The sequence below is a fragment of the Typopeltis vanoorti genome, chromosome 20, assembly GCF_054136105.1.
Source record: "Typopeltis vanoorti isolate ZY-2024b chromosome 20, IOZ_Tvanoo_1.0, whole genome shotgun sequence".
Lineage (NCBI taxonomy): Eukaryota > Metazoa > Arthropoda > Arachnida > Uropygi > Thelyphonidae > Typopeltis > Typopeltis vanoorti.
In genome coordinates, this window is record NC_143568.1 from 43647187 (window position 1) to 43667769 (window position 20583).

General features: G+C 36.2%; 1 protein-coding gene across 1 annotated transcript in view; it reads left to right on the forward strand.

Moving 5' to 3' along the window:
- pont (RuvB-like helicase pontin) overlaps positions 1-20583 on the forward strand; it is a 174024-nt gene that overhangs the window by 110225 nt on the left and 43216 nt on the right. The window contains exon 6 of the mRNA XM_090409723.1: positions 8802-8970. Within this exon, the coding sequence (XP_090265849.1) occupies positions 8802-8970 (169 nt within the window). The remainder of the gene's footprint in view (positions 1-8801; positions 8971-20583) is intronic.

Sequence of the window (20583 nt, forward strand, 5' to 3'; positions counted from 1 at the left end):
AGTTCCATATAGAGACTACAGACAGCTTATAAGATCAAAGCTAATTGTTCAGTGGGAGTCAACATGGCAAGAAGCATTAACAAACAAATTATATGACATTAAACCTGAAATTAAACACTGGCATTCTAGTCAACGTACAAAGAGAAGGGAGGAGGTTGTTTTTGCTAGGCTCCGCATAGGTCACAGTCACCTTACACATTCTCATTTACTGAGAGCTGATGACCCTCCCATATGTGAAAAATGCAACACACATCTCACTGTTTATCACATTCAGGTTGATTTTAAAAAATTTACACGAGAGAGGAATGAAATTTTCACCTATCTAACCAAGTCATATACACTCAAGGAAATGCTAGCAGACTCAGTCAAATTGCATGATGTTTTTAATTTTTTAGAAAGAATTAATTTGTACAAACACATTTGACTATAAATTTGTTTATATGTAAATACTGTTTTGCTTAACTTAACTTTTATGATTATTAATTAACTTAAGGAAATCACAACGTACACTAAAATATAAATTAAACTTTAATATATATTTCCAATATTTCGGCAACGTCACGTTGCCATCTTCAAAGGAACTTACAATAAAGACACGTGCATGTAGGCACTACACACAGTAAATAAGACGAAGCGAGGAAGCTGTTGTTTCTCCTAACAGTCCTGATGGTGCTCCCTAGCAGGCTATGTAGGTATTCTTGGCCTTTGGGTTGAAGGTCTCCTGATGTACGTCTCCCAAATTTGGGACAGTCTCATGCAACCAAATTTGTTGAGGCTTGGCTTGCATGAAATTGCCCCAAATTTGGGAGACGTGCATCAGGAGACCTTCAGCCGAACGGCCAAGAAATACCTACATAGCCTGCTAGGAGGCACCATCAGGACTTTTAGGAGAAACATTAGCTTCCTCGCTTCATCCTCATTTACTGTGTGTAGTGCTTGCGTGCACGTGTCTTTATTGTAAGTTCCTTTGAAGATGGCAACGTGACGTTGCCGAAATATTGGAAATATATATTAAAGTTTAATTTAATTTATATTCTAGTGTATGTTGTGATTTCCTTAAGTTCATTAATAATCATGTATAACCAACGTTCTGTAGATGGTGAAGGTTAGAGATCCATTTGCTTGTCTTGTAACTAGGGTGTCTAGGAAGGGCAGACTGTTGTTAATTGGATCCCTGGATAGTGTAGCCAAATAGTGGGAAGGAGAAGAATTTAGGGCATTGTTTTCAAATGTCTCCATGAAAAAGTTTGCCAATAGGGGAGAAAGGGGGGGGGGGGCTCATGGCTGTTCTCTCTATTGGTTTGTAGAAGTTTCTTGTCAAACAAAATAGCCCCCAAGTTCATGGTAAACTGAAATAGGGCAGAGATATCTGGAGGAAATTCTGCTTGGATAGAGTCAGGATGTCCTTAAATGGGACATTTGTGAATTAGGAGAAGAACTGACCATTAAGTCAGTGTTGAGGAGCATTAGGTGTTGTATACTGGACTTCAAATGGGCTGAGTTATTTATATGTGAAAGAGGTATTCCCAGTAGTTTGAGAAAGCATTTTGTATAAAGGTTTGGCTAGGTTGTAGGTGGAGTGAGTCTATACCATCTCCAATTGGGCATAGTGATACATTCTCTTTAAGGATTTTTTGGATGTCCATAAAAGGGGGGGGGGGTCTGGAATTATAAAGTTTTAGTTTGTTGGCCACATCTGCTGGCCAGGAAGTGACATTTTTTAGGAGTCTATGGAGAGTTGTGAACTGTGAGTGAGTGGGGTCATAATTTAGTTAGCAGTAGATAGACTAACAAAAGATGTTAGAAACATTTTCATTTTGAGAATTTTTTAATTATAAATTTTAACATGGATGATCATTTAAAGAGTTGTCTATTTTTACTGCTACACTACTGTTATTATTATGTGACACCTTCAGCACAAAATATTTTAAACATTTTACAATGGAAAACATCTAAAAATATTTTACTTGCAACAACACATTTTTAGAATATAGAATTGTGCCTCTTCTATGAGCAGAAATTGACACTATAATATTTTTTATAGAAATAAAAACTGTTTTTATTTCTCTAAAAATTCTTGAATGATGAATTTGCTAATTACAAGCATTCAAGATACATTACTATAGATGGTACATGTCTGTGCATGATGGCAATATTTTACCCACAATTGAGTGTTTTGGTGTCTGCTTCAGGAAAATCTACACATACACACACAAATACACTCATCAACAGTCACCCTCCTCCTCCCAGCAATACAGAACTATATAAACCTTAATCTACCTGGCTAAATTAATTTGCACATATAACACTTCACTCACCACAGACTCACCCACATAACAAACACCTTTTCGATAAATGGCTACACTTTCCCACCAGATAAAAAGAATTCTATCACCATGTATTTGCACTCCTTCTCACCACCTTCCAAATGTAGAATACAGCAATCCATCACCATTCCTTATTCATGGAGTCTCAGAAAACGTGCCCAAGATCTTAAAAAACAATCTTGTGACCACTTATCAGCTGCACAGAAAGCTAGCAACCCATATCTGCTGCCTCAAAGACCAGCTACAATCACTGAATTTATCAGGAGTGTACCAGGTACCCTGCAGCTGCAACACTTCATACTATGACCAAACAAGCAGAACTGCCAACATCTATATATCAGAGCACCAGGACTATCTTTTTCCCCCACTATGGCTGCTCAGTATTAACAGACCATGCTCTGGATGCCCAGCACAGAATCTATTGGAAATAAGCCACTTTACTCCACCCAAGAAAATTTAAATTTGAGAGATTTTTACCAGCTATTCCAACCTAAACAAATCTGGTTGTATCAAACTGCCTTTCACATGAGAAAACCTCATCATCCAATGGCTAAGGACACCCAACCAAAGCCAATGCAATAGGTTGTGTAATTGCAATTTTAGGTCATGCTATATATCTCCTGTTCCATCTTTGTTACTGAAGTGTGCCTGCATGCATCTGTTTGATAACATTGTATTAATCCCTGAAGATGCCAGTTAAACTTTGGCAAAATATAGGAAGTAATAATTACATTTTGCTGGCCTGGTTAGCCAAGTGGTTAGCGTATCTGCTCTCAATCCAAGAGGTTGTGGATTTGAATCCTGCCAGGCATGTTGTTTTTACTTAGTCTGTGTGGAAAGGACATCTGCGACCCTACCACTTCTTGTAGCAGAAGGCATCACTCCCAAAACCTGATCAGGTACGGGAGTGACCATACAGCATCTACCGATGTCAAATGTAAAATTTTTTAATTACATTTTTTAAAATTATATACTGTAGGTCACCAGTTTCCTGAAACAGCATGATGATATTTTTGATATGCTTTTGGCTAATTTCTCTCTTGTGATATACAAATTACTCCCCATCATACCAACTTTGCTTATTCTGTTGTCTATTCCCAAATGTAATTTGCCATCTTCACTAAAACCTATGCCTAAATTGCTGAAGTTATTTACTTGTTCTATGTCTTCTTTATTGAGAATGCAGCTGTTTTCTATGTTCCTGCCTATTTTCATAGCTTCGGTCTTGCTGATTTTCATGCCAAATTTGTTACAGCTGTTATGCAGTTTAGTTAGAGAAACCTTGAGATTTGCACTGGATGTGTTTGAGTACAACATCATATGCATAAAGCACAGAGCCAAGTTTGATATCTCCAATTCTAATATCAAGCTTAATGCCACTTTCTTTCATAATGTGATCAATATATATATGGATATGAGTGGAGATAATGTGCATCCACGTCTTACATCTAATTTCATATTATAAGCATCTTCCTGTATTTCTTTCAGTTATAACTGCTGACTTGTAACTTAAATATAGGCTTTGCATTTCCGTGGATAATGTTCCATTTATCTAGGACAAATGCACAACTGTAGTGTTTTGAATAGCTTTTCCCTGGCACCTTGTCATATTCCTTTTCCAGATCTACAAAACCTAATTACAAATCCTTGTCATTCCTGTGATTTCTCGACTATTTGCTGTAAAGTGAAAATCTGACCTTGACAACCTCTATGTGTCCTGAATGCAGCTTGTTGTTCAAGTTTCTCTTCTGCAATCTTTCCTAACTTCTTTTCAAGTATGCTTGCATAAATTTTTCAAAATTTATCAATTCATAAATTTCAAGATTTATAAATCCTGGAACACTTAGTAGAGAAATTCCTTTGTAATTCTCATATTCAACTTTTTCTTTTTCTTCTTTTTTTTTTTTTTTTTTTTTAATATAGATGGGAACTGTTATCGCTCTACTACAATTATCTGGAATTTGACCTGACCAATCCCTCTGAATTATGGTGCAAAACGTTTATAACTTTGTATTTAAGCATTTCTGGTCAAATTTCATATTCTCTAGCTTCTTTGCTTAATTTTAAGTGTTTGAATACATTTTTCAGTTTAATAATAATGTTTTTTTCCCCTGTCAGTGCTTAATACTAGATATTTTCTCTTTGGACTTATTCATAAATTACATAAAGTTATTTATGTAGAAGCAGTATTTGCCACTATTGCCATTACTTTAACTTTTTTTTTTTTTTTTTTATGTGACTCCCTGCTGAAAGGTCGTAAACTTATACTACATATACCGTGCTGCCAGGGCTGAATTATGGATTTTTCCCTATTTTTTTTAATCTTGTATCTTTTTTGTGTTTTCATTTTTTTAATAATTCAGAATCCCTGCTCTAGAGAACAAAACATGAAACTTTTTAAGCAACTTCAGGCTTCCAATAACTAAAAAGGGGGTCATCATCAAATTCCTGCCATGTACCCTCAAGGGGTGTACAGGATATGATAGTGCTACATGAAAAATTTACATCATTACTAACTTCCTATCTACAATTTTCCTCCAAATCAGTCTGTTACTTGTCAAGACTCCAACATTACCAGATCTTATATTTCTATCGTCTAAGGCACTTTGTACCGTATCAATCCACCTATATCTTGGTCTTCCTCTAGGTCATTTTCCTGCCAACTTGGCAGAGAAAACTTGTTTTGCTAATCTTTCCTCACCCATTCTGTTTAAGTGACCATACCACCTGAGATTAGCTCTGCTAATGCATTCCTGGATGCCGACGATGTCAAGTTCTTTCCTAATATTCTTGTTTTTAATATGATATTGCCATTGATGCCATCTGTTCACACCTCTAATCTCGCTCAGGACTCTCATATCTGCGGGTTTCTAGTCTTTGGTCAAGTGTTTTACTTCTGACCCAGCTCTCAGCTCCATAAGTTAAAACTGGTTTGAACGCTGTCTTGTATACAGCTAATTTAGTGTTCCGACTAATTTCTCTCTTATTCCATATGAGGTTTTTCAACTGACTTCCCACAATACCAGCTTTGTTGATTCTTTTGTCTATCTCCATATTTAATTTACCATCTTTGCTAAAAATCGTGCCTAAGTAGCTGAAATGTTTTACTTGTTCCACAGGTTCTCCATTCACAACACAGTTGACATTTTCAATGATTCTGCATATTTTCATTGTCTTTGTCTTTTTATTGCTGACCTTCATACCATATCTATTACAACTGTTATTCAATTTAGTCAGAGAATCTTGCAGACTTGTAGCGGATTTATTTAGAAGTATAACATCATCCGCATAAAGCAAAGAGCTGACATTAACATCTCCAATTTTGATATCATGTTTAATACCACTTTCCTTCATAATGTGATCCATATAGATAATGAATAACAGAGGTGATAATGTAAATCCTTGTCTCACACCAGATTTAACATTAAACCATCTTCCTGTACTTCCTTCAATTCTAACTGCTGACTTACAACTCAAATAAAGACTAAGTATTGCTTGATATAATACCCCATTGACACCATATAACTGTAACGTATTGAATGGCTTCTCTCTTGGCAGCTTGTCATATGCCTTTTCCAAATCGACAAAACTTAAATACAGATCTTTGTTATATTCCCATGCTTTCTCGACTATTTGTCGTAAAGTGAAGATCTGATCCTGACAGCCTCTATTTGACCTGAATCTAGCTTGTTCTTCTCCAAGCTTTTGTTCCACAATTCTTCTCAACAGTTTCTCAAGTATACTTGCAACTATCTTACCAGGAACACTCAGTAGGGATATACCTCTGTAATTTTCACATTAAGTTTTATTACCCTTTTTATATATGGGTACTATGAGAGCTCTACTCCAATCGTCTGAAATTCGTCCCTCTGTCCAGGCATTCTGAACTATGCAGTGCAGCCACTGTAAGACTTTTAACCATACTTCAGCATTTCTGGTCGAATATCATCTACTTCTGCTACCTTTCCACATTTCAAGCCTTGGATGGCTTTTTCTACTTCAAGTATGGATATGTATTCCTGACTGTATGCCTGGTCAGTGTTTTTTATCACTGTGCTATCATCACTGCTTGTTTCATTTAACAAATTTTCAAAGTAATTACTCCATACGTCAATGATATCTTTTTCTCCCATTTTCATGTCACGTTTCATGTCACTTTATCATCTCTAACTCCTTTTACAGCACTCTTTCCTCCATTCCTAAGCTTCTTCAACAACCTCCAGAATATTTTGCCACCTTCTTGGTATTTATTTTCTATGTTCTTGCCAAAATCCTCCCATGACTTTTGTTTAGCTAGTTTTACACTGTTTAGCTTTCTTACATTTGTCTCTGTATTCTCTAAGAACACAAGCTGACTTATTTGATAGGAACTTTTGATATGCTTTCTTCTTTTCCTTCACTGGCTCTTTAACTTCCTGTGCCCACCATGGAGTTCTAAGTTTTCTATCCTTGCAGACAACTTCACCACATGCCTCTCTAGCTGAATCCATCAGGGTTTTCTTCAAGGCTTGCCACTGAATCTCCAAGGTTTGGTTCCTGTTCTCAAGCTCTTTCATTTTTCCTTCAATAATCTTTGTGTATTTTAGTCTACAGTTCATATCTGAGAGCTGCTCAACTTTTATTCACTTTAAAACTTTCTTACATGTTATTCTTTTCAATATGAACTTCAATTTTATCCTGCTCAAGACTAAATAGTGATCACTTTCAATTTCAAATCCTCTGTACACTCTGGTGTCCTGCACCAGGGAGAAAACATCACTATCAACAATAACATAGTCAATGAGACTTTTCTTATTCCTTGCCTCTTCTCTCCATGAGAATTTGTGCACATATTTATGTTGGAACATGGTATTAGTAATAACCACTCCATGTCCTGAGCAAAAATCCAAAAGGTATTTGCCATTATTATTAGCTTTGCTCTTTTCTCCAAATTTTCCCAAAATATTTTTGTATGTCTCACAATCATTTCCTACTCTGCTATTTAGATCCCCAACAAGGACCAACTTTTCCTTTTTCATTGTGTCTGTTGCTTTCTCTAAAGCTTCAAAAAATTCCTCTACTTCTACCTTAGTAGAACCTTCTGTGGGACAATAGGCACAAATAAGTCTCATTGTCCAGTTCCCCATTCCGATATTTGCCCACATCAATCTACTTGAGACTGCCTGCCATTCCAGAAGATTAGCATCATATTTAGTGTTGAATACTATGGCTACTCCTTTTCGTTGATTGCCATTGCCTGAGTATAACATATTGTATTTATTGCTCAGAAAGATCTCACCAGTTTTTGTCTTTTTTGTTTCAGTCACCCCTATTATGTTGATCTGGTAGTTATCTAAATCCTCCACTAGCTCCATTTCTTTGCCATTCAGGCTTCTTATGTTGATAGTACCGATCTTTAACTCTGGTGATGTTGTGTTGGGGTGTGTTTTCAGATTTGTTCCAGTAGCTGACTTTTCACTGTTCGCTGTGGTTCTTTGGCAAAAACAATGGGGGCCTTGTTTAATCGGGCAGTGCCCCAGCCGGCATGAAATTTTGTCATGTTGTACCATCATTTTTTATTTTGGTTTAACCAATAAGAATACAATTTGGTCGGCTAAATCCCAAATTGCCAGCCCATCCTCATTTGTTCAGTATCCAGGTAGATACCCAACAGGGCGCACCACGAAAAGGTGAGAATTGGACATTAGGTCAGAAGCCCTGGTCGGTTCTCCGCATTCCTTTAAAGGCTATGTGGAGGTCTCCTCAGTTTTACAGCTTTTGACCCTTAAGCACACCTTAAAAGGGGGTCTTACAATGAAATTCATAGTCATTTTCAATTTCTCATCCACGCCATGCCTAAATTTGAATCCGCAGTGAGTTGCTTGTAGAATGAATATTAACCACCCATCACAAAGTGGTGATTCATATCTTTTCAAAATAAGGTGATAAATATCACCTTAAGATTTTGAAAAAGCTTACCATGTCATATGAGCTAGATTTTGTATTCACTTTCTTTAGCCAGATAAAAACATGCAAAAAGTTATTTACTTTAACATTGCTACAGTGTAATGAACATCCATGCCCACAGCAGGATTCAAATTCCCAGCCTCTTGATCGAAGAGTGGATATGCTAACCACTCAGCCAACTGGGCTGGTGAACAACAGCTTAAAAGACAGTTATGAAATGAAGCTTATCACTATATTTTCTTCAAGTAATTATGTAAGTGTTAAATTCTTTGTTCAGTTTAAATGAAACTTATCACAGTGAACACATCTTTTTTTATATCGTGAATGAATTTCATGCGGTTGTTAATTTAGTGGTTTGAACAAACGTATAGGCTGTATAATTTTGAAGTTAAGGGATGTTTAAGTATATGCAGATTTTGTTACTGACATTTTTTTTACTTAAGTTAATATATAACAATAAATGAAAAGAGCTTGAAATCTGTTTTGGGAAAGTTCTATTTATTTATAATGGTATTTTCATGTATTCAGGCTGAAGAATATGTACCTCTTCCAAAAGGTGATGTTCACAAAAAGAAAGAAGTCATTCAAGATGTAACTCTGCATGACCTTGATGTTGCTAATGCTAGACCACAAGGAGGTCAGGATATTCTCTCTATGATGGGACAGTTAATGAAGCCAAGGAAAACTGAAATTACAGGTGAATGCAATTTTTATAAGAAACAGTGGATTAATTAATTCGATTTGCATAGTTGAATAAAGTTGTTCCACTCTTAATGGTATTTTGCTCTCTCTGTCTATTATTGTATACCAAAAAAAGCTCAAAATTTTATAGTAAACTTGAATGCTTTTATTCTGAATCATAAGAATTTAATGTTACAGATGGATCACATATTGATGTGTATGATGAAAAGATTACATCATTAATGCATTAAAAAAGGCATTTCTTAGTTCCATGCTAGCTAAATGAAAATGTTTTATTCATTTTTTGAAATTTTATTTTTTATTTTTTTAATGTCACCTGTGCACCATCCATGAAAGTTTGTGAACTCACAATATATTAGTACTGTGGGTGGGCTGAAGGTTAGGTAATGTGAAAACCCTGCTCCAGAAAACCAAACATGGAACTTCTTCATGCCTCCAGTAAGGGAGTGATAACCTAAAGATGTTCACAAACATCTGCTTGTAGAAGATTCAAACTCACAGCCTTTGTTTGAAAAGTGGAATTACTATCCACTTTTCCAACCAGGTTGGCATATTTGATATAATTCATTATCCCTTATACTCTAAAGTGGATTTCATTTCTCCATCAGCCAAAATACTTTTATATACATCTGTTCATTTGTTTCAAAATATTGTTAATTTTTAATATGAATATAAATTGCAATCTTGTTCACCATATAAATTTCATAACCATGAAATTTACAAGAATGTGGCACTGGGTTGGAAAGGGAGAGGGTGAATTCCTGCTTTTTGTTCTCCAAAACATGGACTTTTCATTTGATGTTAGAGTTATAATTTTCACTAAAAAGTCACTTGTTCACAAACTTGTTAATTGAGTGAAAATACCTGCTTCTCAATGCCATGGTTGTTGCAATCCTCTAATTTAGGTTTTGTGGAAAAATCTATGAATTAAATAGAAAAGAAATACAGTCATGTGCATGAAGCTGGAGACAAAAGATGTACTGCTGATGGAAATCTTCTGTAATTATTGCTGACAGGAAGGTAAGGCAGTGCACCAAAATTTGTTTAAAATCACACCATCAGTTTTTTATTTTATTTATTTATTATTATAATTATCATAGTTATTGGAGTTCTGTGGAACTTGAGTCACTTTCAAGAAAGTCTTCACAATTTGAAGTGATTCATGCATAACTTGTGCTTTCTTTCAAAAACAACAATATGCCTTTATCCAAGATATTTTGTGCTAATCCAATTTTGAGTTGTCTGCAGGATACGTACTGCTTGTGTTTTATCTTCCTTACCGTAGTAGTCAATTCTGCCTGGTCAAAAACTACTATGGCAAACCTTTTCAAGGTTTGCCATAGTAGTTTTTGACCAGGCCTTAGTTCTTGACCAGACTTTAGTTGTGATTTTTCTGTATAATAGTATGGGTGTTTGCAGAAAGGAAATGTTAAAGTTAATTTTTAGCAGCAAAGCATCTTCAACATTTTCATTAATAATCCATGATCTGAAATATTTGTTGGTCATTTAAACTGTTTCAACTCTGCCAAATCAGTTTTTTGGGAGTTATGTAATGCAGATGATTAGGTGTTTTATTTATTCTTTCTCATAATTGTGTATGGATTTTATATTTCGCATTTTCAAAGTGTTCTTCCATCCTTTGCTGTCTAGCATAAGTGCTTAGATTTTGTTTCATTTTCAGAATGACTGGTTTTATCATCTTATATATGAATATAAGGCATCATGAATAGTAATATATGATAAACAGCGTTTAAGGTATCGTGGCCAGTTTTACTGGCCACAATACCTTATTTTTATCTTGTAAAATTGTTTTCTATGTATAGGAGAGTATTTTATTGTACACTATGCCTCTCTTAGAAAGTTACCCATGGTTGAGTTTTTTAATGTCATTTCCATCCACAGAAATGCTGGCCTGTTGGCCAAGTAGTTAGCATACCTGCTTTCCAACTAAGGTTGTGGGTTTGAATACCACTGTAGATATGGATGTTTGTGATTGTCTTACCTTTGTACTGATATAACCTTTGATATGGCACAGTATGACCTTTGCTGTCCTTGTACCATTAAAACCATAAATTGCCATCACCATGCACAAAACATCATAAACCTGTACCTCATTTAAAATTGAAATTTTCTTTTTTTTTTTTTAGATGATAATTAAGAAGAGATGAATGCTTTGGCTGTATTTTATTCCCAAACAGAATTCTGCAGCTTCCAGTATCTGACAAAATAATCGTGCTGTGGTGACACAGCAATGCATCAAATACCATAGTATAGAATACTGACTTGATCAGTGATACTTTTCACCAGTTCAGAATGTAACAATCATTGCAACTTATCACTTTTTGCTTAGCATGATAACACATCTGTTAGCCACTCTGGTATAGCATTAATCTCTACAATAAGGGTTTATAAAGTTTGTTTGCAATCTGTCATCACTTCTACATGGTAGACTGGTTGACTGACACTTGCCAACCTGACTGTCTGAGTAGATTGCATGTTTGCTCTCCAAACAACAGAGTGTACGTTTGAATACCACTGTGATTGGACATTTGTGAAACATTTTAGTACACGAAAGTGCTAACATATAGACCACTCATGTACGAAAGTAAATAATAAAAATATGATGGGTATATAACCTTCTTGATTCACATTTAAAAAAAAAAAAAAAGTCCAGAACAAATGTGTGTGGATTGTTAATTTCTTACATCATCCATTGACAGTATTGGCAGATAAGTATAAACTGTAGTTTCTGTTCCCCCCCCCCCCCATTCCCACCCAAAACCAGCTTTATACTCATTTTTAGCTGGTTTTAGTAAGTGAACATAAACCTCTTACAAAATGAAATTCGGGATCTCAATTAGTTGACTAAATATGATTTAGTCATCTGAAATCAGACTATGAATTGAATGAATAAGAATTCAGATCATTAAGAAACATATTATTATACTCTGAAAATAAGAAAGTAGTGTTTTTCAGTGGATTCTCTTTGAAAACGTTCTTGAAAATGAAATTCCTAAAAATTTTCCAGAAACTTTATGACATTTAAAGGAATGAAACATTTATGTATTGATAGCTCATAGTTTTTTGATGTGCTAAAAAAGACAGTGAACTGCTGATATTTGAGTGTATAAGGGCTATCAAAAATATCTGAGTTCAGAATTTTTGCATCTAAAGCATATTTCAAGCTGATTTCAGTTATCTCCTTTAAAGTATGATTTTTCTAATTGAATGCAATGATTCTTCCACTGTTAAGTACTCTTGGCCTATTTAAAAAATGTTCTGCAGTATTGTATTCACTTGTATTTCTGTGATATTTGAAATAATTTCCCTTTCAAAGCATTTTCTGAAGAATAGATGGGGAACCACAAGGATGTTGTTCCTGGCTAAGAATTCTGGACACTGATAGCAATGTAACACTAGTGCATCCATTATGGAGAAACCAGTTTTATTAGAAGATATTTGATAATTTGTGTCTAATAAACTACATCTCAGAAGCATCAGTCAAAGATCAGTGTTTCCTCTTCAACTTGTTTTTGAGCTTTCTGGTCCCTCACCAAGGCCATTGGGTGCAACATTTTTTCCAACCATGTTTCCACCACTCAAGTCCAGTTGGTACTATTGTAACAGCTCATAAAGACAAGACTGACTTACTGTCATCACTCATCTCTATCTCTTGCATTAATGACCAGGGCCAAGTACCTCTCCATCACACACACTTAAGCAAGAACTACCCATCATCTACATTCCAGGTGTTTGAACAGATAGAAATCAGATCCTACATAACTTGGACACTAAGTCATCTCTTCTTTGTGATACCCCCCCCTCCCCTCCTCTTTCTGCTCTAGAATTACCACCTCTCTTATATTAAACACATACCAAATGGTGGTCTAATGTGTGTAATATTGAATGCCACAACATAGGGAAAAAATACTAGTCCACATAAAATCATTAGGCAGAGACTATTTTTAGGGGAAGGTTTGTAACAGTTGCTTCTGTTGAAACAAGAGAGAGAGTAGATACAGTTGCTTTGACATGAAGGGGATCTTGTATCTGGTTATACAAACAAATGCTGGTGCAAAATACACCTGTTGCTGTTCATATACCTTGACAATAATGGTGGATAGGTTCTAACCATTGTGAGTTACTCTCCCTTGCAGAAGTATAGACTTGTGACCCATAGTCAGCTTTGAGTGAAATAAGTACACAATGTAGGAATGCAGGCCAAGAAGGGAACAATGATCAAGAATATCCAGTGCTCTTGAACTTTGTTATTAGTTGATGAATAAGTGAAGAATGTGAAGTTTCTATCAAAGATGAGTCCAAAGAACTTGGCTTCTGCTGATGCTAGGATAATGCTGCTGATCCTTCCTTAAAATGGTACATGGAATTAATAATACAATATATATGCTGTTCCCACATTGTCTAGTTAGCATATATATATTGGTGTAAATCATACTTAGTTTTAGCCATAGATGCAAATTTTTTATGATCCCATTATTCATGATCATAAAAAATTGTATTTGTTGCATCTTTTCAAAGATGCATAAAAGTTAATGGTTGGCCATGTTGAGACTAGGAAAGAATATTTGTGACAGCTGTTTAACATGCTAATATAGTTTTTCAAGAATCATCAAAAAAGACCACTAAACAAATCTATGAAGCTAACTGAAGTAAATGAAATCCGCATTTGAAAGAAATAGGTCATATGACTGAAAATTCATGTTTGTTGTTTTTCCATACTTCCTGATATTTATTTCCTATGTTCATAGCAAAATATTTTGGTATGAACATAAGTTCAGGAAAAATTACATAAGATACTAATGAAAGGTGAAAAAAGAGGTGTTTAAAATTTCAAAAATAATCATAGCTCATACCTAACAGTACATTTTCCTCTATTAGTTGCAAAAATCACAATTGGGGCAATTGATGACTCAAGAGCTCGATTCATTAGACTCATTACCTCTCAGAAGTGGGAGAAGCTGCAGAAGAAGAAGAAAGCAAAATATTTTGGTGGCTGTTGAAAAAAGCTCAAATGGAGGAAAGAGTGTGCTATATAAGGAATTAGAGATGATAAAGGTGACATGAAAACTGGAGAAAAACATATCCTTGATCTTCTTCTTTCCCTCATTTACCTTGAGACGTTGAGGGTTTTCTATTCATTTAACTGCAACTGTACACAAGGATAAGGTGGTTAACCCTATGCCTCCTGGTTTATCCTGTGTCTGTAGAAGCATTAAGTTCTCGAGGCCAGTTTGTCTGCTTGCAGGATGAAAAACCCAAGATAAACTGCAGAGAAAAACCCTGCAGTCCACCATTACTTCAAAAAATTGCTAAATGAAATAAACAATGATAGCACAGTGGTAAAAAATACTCAGCAGGCATGGTGCAGTTAGCCAACAGGATGTGATTCGATCCCGAAAACAAAAGCTAGTAAATAGATCAATCACAGTGAGTTGGTCTTTGAATTCATATCAGGCAGGAATTAATGTATTAGAATATTTAATAACAATTTAGTGTGAGCCAAAATACCAACATGTCTCTGCCTACAAGTTCCAACATGAAGAACAAGGAATTTTTTAGATCCATAAATCCATCACAGGTATTTCCACAATATTCTGGGGAAAACACTGATGATGTGATATCTTTCTTAGAATATATTGAAGAATTAAGAAAGATTACCCGCTGGAGTGGTTTCCAGTTACTCATATTACTATGTAGCAAATTAGTGGGGAAGGCCAAAGTGTATCTTTATTCATCACCGACCCTAAAAGAAACACTGGACTACAATAGATTTAAGGAAATCTTAATCTCACAATTCTCAAAAAGCAAAAATGTAGGGCCAAATTTATGGAAGCTTCAAAAGATGGTACAAGGAGATAGAGAGAGCGTATCTGACTTTCGTGACAGGATACTCACTCTCTCAAATACCTTGAACGTCCAAGGTGAAGACAGACACCACCTCGAATGGATGGTCTTCCAACATTTTAGAATGGGCCTGAAGAAGGAATTAAGAGAAACAGCCTTTGGAAAAGGGATAACAAATCTAAAGGAGTGTTACGCAGCTGTAAAGGAAAGAGAGCAACTGATTGGAGACATATGTCCAGCAGTTAGCATTGGATCCCTCCTCATGATTCAAGAGAAAAAGGATAACAATAGGGATTCTAGAATCGGAAATGAAAGTCAAGAAAAGAAAGAGAGGCAGAAGGCACAGAAAGGAAGTGACGAAAATAAGACAGAGTCAATTTGTCAGGTTACTGCTAGTAATCCCAACCTTAGCGAAGTTAGCCAGATAATTAAACATGATGTGGAGAAACTTCATCATTATCGATGGAACGCCTCGACAGTGTGATCGGTCAACTAATGACAAACTCTGCAAAGCATCAAGAAAACTGCATCACTAAAGATGAGAGAACAGCTGAGCTAATTCACAGAGAAGTAGAAAAGTTACAGAAACCTCTGTCAGACAAATTGGACTTTATAGTGAAAAGGTTGGCAGAACTATCCAATCGAGAAAACTCACACACTCCTTTGTTCTCGGACGGAGATCGTGACATGAAGGATCACACAGAGCCCCCAAGGTGCTATAGGTGCAGCAAACTAGGGCACGTTGCACGAAATTGTTATGTCAGGCAAAGGAATCCAAGGAAGGAATATCAGAAGGAATATAGGTCTCACATTTGCATCAGAGATACCTGGGAAAGAAGTCAAAAGGGTCAGAAAATAGTCCCTGGTCTCTATGTGGAAGGACAAATCTGTAATAAGAGGTTTAAGGCATTGGTGGACACAGGATCCCAAGCATCCTTCATCTCAGAAGGCCTTTTGAGAGAACTGGAATCCCTTGCACAGGGCAAGGTGAGATACCTGAAGGAAACCATAAAGCTAGTTGGGATATCTCCATTGGTAGTCCATGTGGATAGTACTATAAGGGTAAAGGCTAAGCTGCCAGAGTTTAACATGTATGCCTGGCACCAGTTTCTAGTCTTACCTAGGAATTCTCCACCATACCCAAAGTTGATACTGGGAAATGACTTCTTGGAAAAGTATAGATTCACATGCGATTATAGTAGTGAGGAAATGAGTTTTATGGGAAGGATAAGAAAAGATCACAAAACGTAAGTGCAAGAAATGCCCATGTAGGGTGGGAATCCCGGAAAGCAAGAGAAAAGAGATACTCAGATGAGGACCCTAAAACTGTTGCATGCAGCGCGTCTACATCAACTGTTGCTGCCTGTTCAGAGGATTCTGAATCCTCTAGTCAAATAGATAAATTAGAACACTGCAGTAGAGGGGTCGCCACAGAGTGTAAAGAGGAGAGAAAGATGAGGTCTAGGGTAGTAAACAGTGAAAATAAGGAACGATCCTCATCAAGTTTCCTCAAACGAAAACGGAGTACACAAAAAAAAAAAGGAGGGGGGAAATGGGGAGCAAGGAACTCATGATTATACAAAAATCCAAGAGTGTGAAGATCAAGAATGCTGTACAGAATATCTCCGAAAACGTAAAACAAAAAAAAAGGGGGAAAACCACTTATCAGGAGAGGGATATTAGGAAACAAGAAGTAAGGAGGTATAAAAGAAAATTTTAGGTGTGAAATTTCTCAAAGAATGGGGGGGGGGCTATGTTGTGTCCTGAAAAGGCTAAGAAATGTTTATTATAAAATATTCAGGTCACAACTTTAATACAACTTAGGCAGAGAATATGGAACGTTGGCAACAGAATAGGTGCAAGCTGTTTGTAAATGCAAATCAATTAAAAATTTAGGAATAGTATAAAATTGTATAAAGAGCTGTTAAAAATAATCTGTATTAAGTGAGGGCCAGATGTAGAGATCAATGTAAGCTGGCAAATCCACTTAAGAACCCCATCTCTTGTACTAAAATAGCTATGCCTGTGAGTCAGGGTTCAAGGGTCACCTTTACCGTCCTGTATTATGAATAAGAAGGGAGAGAAAGAAGTACTGGAAAGAAAAACCAAAGCACCTTCCAGGAAGAGAAATCGGGTACATGTGCGACTAAATAGAGGGAGCTAAGGAGATTGACGTAAACAACACGTGACCGCGTTGGCGTGCATCGTGAAGATCGAGAAATACCGAGAGGAGAAAATTAAACAAAGAGGCCATGCAAGCACCATTCCGGGCCTTTTTTCTTGGATTCCTGGTTCCAGATCTTGCGGACAGTGGTCGAGTTTGCCGTCGGGGAAGTTCCTGGCTAGTCGTGGAAGGCATTTGGTTCATCTGTCGCAGCGTTAGGAATGGGCCAAGCTATATCCTTGGACTAGGATAGCTGTGCGTTGTCGTGCGACGGAGGGAACCAAATAGATGCCGTCCGGTAAGGCGACGTTACTGTGCCACCTCAAATCTTTCTCACTGAGATTCCACTCGTACAGTCTGACTGGAGATATTCCTCATAGGAAACTAAAACGGAAGGCCTTGATGACCAGACAAGGCTGGAAGAAGGTCAAAGAAATTTAGATCAGACGGTAAGGTAGACTTTTGAATTCCTATTTCCAGCTATAGAAGAGTGTGATCCCCTAAGAAAGTATTTTGTGATAGACTAAAATTAAGGAACTGTAAGAATAGCCTATGTCTTAGTACGGGCCAAGATTGTGTTAAGATTTGTTTGCCCTACGAGGCCGAGAATATCTCTGAACGAGCTAAACTTAATGTATGGAGTGTGTTTATTGTGTTAATTTATGACCACGTGTATTAGGATGTATGATATTAGCCTATGGATTTATGCTGAAGATACTTATAATAGTGGTTAATGCAAGTTTGTATGTGTGTCTAGTGTATTGAAATTTGAGCTCTTGATTTACCTTGAGAACATTCCTAATAATATGTCTATAATGTATATTTGCAAAATTCCTCAAGCTTATTAAAATGTTTCATTCAAGTACCTGCCTGATCTGCTTTTGTCTTATGAATTCAAAACTACCACTCATAAAATACTAACGAACTAAACGGGTTAAACCGTTGTATATAAACTCCTAAAGCGAGCCATGACTGTGGGGAAGAAATAAGAAATTGGAGGGGCAAGATTAAATTCGATCTAATTTTCATGTATCACTCTGAGAAGGTCGCCCTGGGTAAGAATCCCGTCTATCCAAGGTATTAGCTGGCGCAGTGAAAAAAATAAATTTTGTTAATACTTATCGGGTGAACTCTATTAGATTGTTGTGTGTAATTAGATAAAACATAAGATATAAAGAGGCCAATGAGACTGCAAGGAACTAATGGAAAGAATACTTGGTAGGAAATAAATGTTTTATTTGCATGTGTGAGAGAATTAAGATAGCTGTGCAAATATTTAATAAGTAAATATTTTATTTAAGGGTATATAGTAGAAAAATGGGAGAAAGAACGTTATATCGAGTGACTTAGACGAATAGAGATAAATAAAGTAAGAATAAAGTAATATATTAGACGAAATTAAAGATTAAGACTAGCACCGTAAAATATACCAGAAGAAATAAAAGCAAAAGTAAGGGACAATATAATAGTGGAAAGGCAGCGAGAGATGATGTCCGACCAGAAATGCTCAAGTATGGAGGTATAAAAGTCTTGCAGTGGCTGCACTGCATAGTTCACAATGCCTGGACAGAGGGATGAATTCCAGATGATTGGAGTAGATCTCTCATAGTACCCATATATAAAAAGGGAAATAAAACTGAATGTGAGAATTACAGAGATATTTCCCTACTGAGTGTTCCTGGTAAGATTTATGCAAGTATACTTGAGAAACGGTTGAGAAGGATTGTGGAAGAGAATCTTGGTGAAGAAAACATTGGATTCAGGCCAAATAGATGCTGTCAAGATCATATTTTCACTTTACAACTAATAGTTGAGAAATCATTTGAATATAACAGAGATCTATATTTAAGTTTAGTAGACCTTCAAAAGGCATATGACAAGGTCCCAAGAGAAAAGCTACAGTTATATGGTGTCAGTTGGGCATTATATCAAGCAAAACTTACTCTTCATTTGAATTATAAGTCAGCAATTAGAAATGAAGTACAGGAAGATAGCTTGGTGTTAAACCTGATGTCAGACAAGGATGTACATTATCTGTATGGGTCACATTATGAAGAAAAGTGACATTTAACCTGATATCAAAATTGGTGATGTTAATCTGAGCTCTTTACTTTATGCAGATGATGTTATACTTCTGAATAAATCCAGCACAAGTCTGCAAGATTCCCTGTCTAAATTGAATAACTGTTGTAATAAATTTGGTATGAAATCAGTAATAACAAGACAAAGACCATCAAAACAGGCAGAAACATTGAAAATATCAACTGCATCATGAATGTAGTAAATGTAAAACATTTCATCTACTTGCACGATTTTTAGTGAAAATGGTAAATTAAATATGGAAATAGACAACAGAATCAACAAAGCTGGTATGGTGGGAAGTCAACTGAATAAATTTATATGGAATAAGAGAGAAATTAGTCAAAAAAACACTAAATTAGCTGTATACAAGACAGTGCTCAAGCCAATTTTAACTTATGGATCCAAGAGCTGGGTTAGAAATAAAACATTTGACCAAAGAATAGAGACCACAGGTATGAGAGTCCTAAGAAAGATTAGGGGCATGAGCAGATGGCATCAATGGCAATATCATATTAAGAACGAGGATATTAGGAAAGAACTTGGCATTGTTAGCATCCAGGAATGTGTTAGCAGAGCTAATCTCAGCTGATATGGTCACTTAGACAGAATAGGAGAGGAAAGATTAGCAAAACAAGTGTTCTCTGTCTGTTTGGCAAATAAAAAAAAGACCCACAGGAAGACCAAGATATAGGTGGATACATCAGTAAAAAGTGCCTTAGGAGACAGAAATATAAGATCTGATAATGTTGGAGTCTTGACAAATAACAGATTGATTTGGAGGAAAATTGTTGATATGAAGTTAGTAATAATGTAAGTACTCGCATAATATCCTGTACTCCCCTTGAGGGTGCATGTCAGGAATTTACTGTTTATATACAAACAGTAAACAAACTAGAGTGAGCTCATAAAGTGGCATATGATGTTTTCATTGTCATAACCAGAAAGGTAAATCAAACATTAGAATTTTATTCCGTATCATTACTAAATGACTACCATTCTTCAGTATTACTTGTTTTTGTTGGCCAGAGATATTATCTGGTGTAGATGATTTTCATTGCTTGAATCATTGTTGCTGCAATTGGTCCAGGAGGCTTGGTACCTTTTGGATGCCTGGTTTGAGACATTAGTTTCATGTTACCAGCAATACATCTCTGGGGCTTCTTGTGCCGAAGCACCAGCAATGTCCAGCATATGATCTGAGATTAGATCTTCAACTTAGTTTTCCCCTTCGTATTAAGATTGGTCATCTATCAACAGGATCAGAACTAACCAGGGCACCTGTGGCTACCTACTACATAAATGGAGACTATCAGACAACCTGGATTGTGACTGTTCCCCTTGTGACCCTGACAATCACTCATATTTTGAATGACTTCCCAAAGCGCCAATTTTATGGTGGTGGCCTCCAGGACATCCATGCCGTGGATGTCCTGCAGGCCCTGGATTGGCTTTCTGGTCTGGACATTGACCTGTAGCTGCTTTTCCCATAAGAATAAA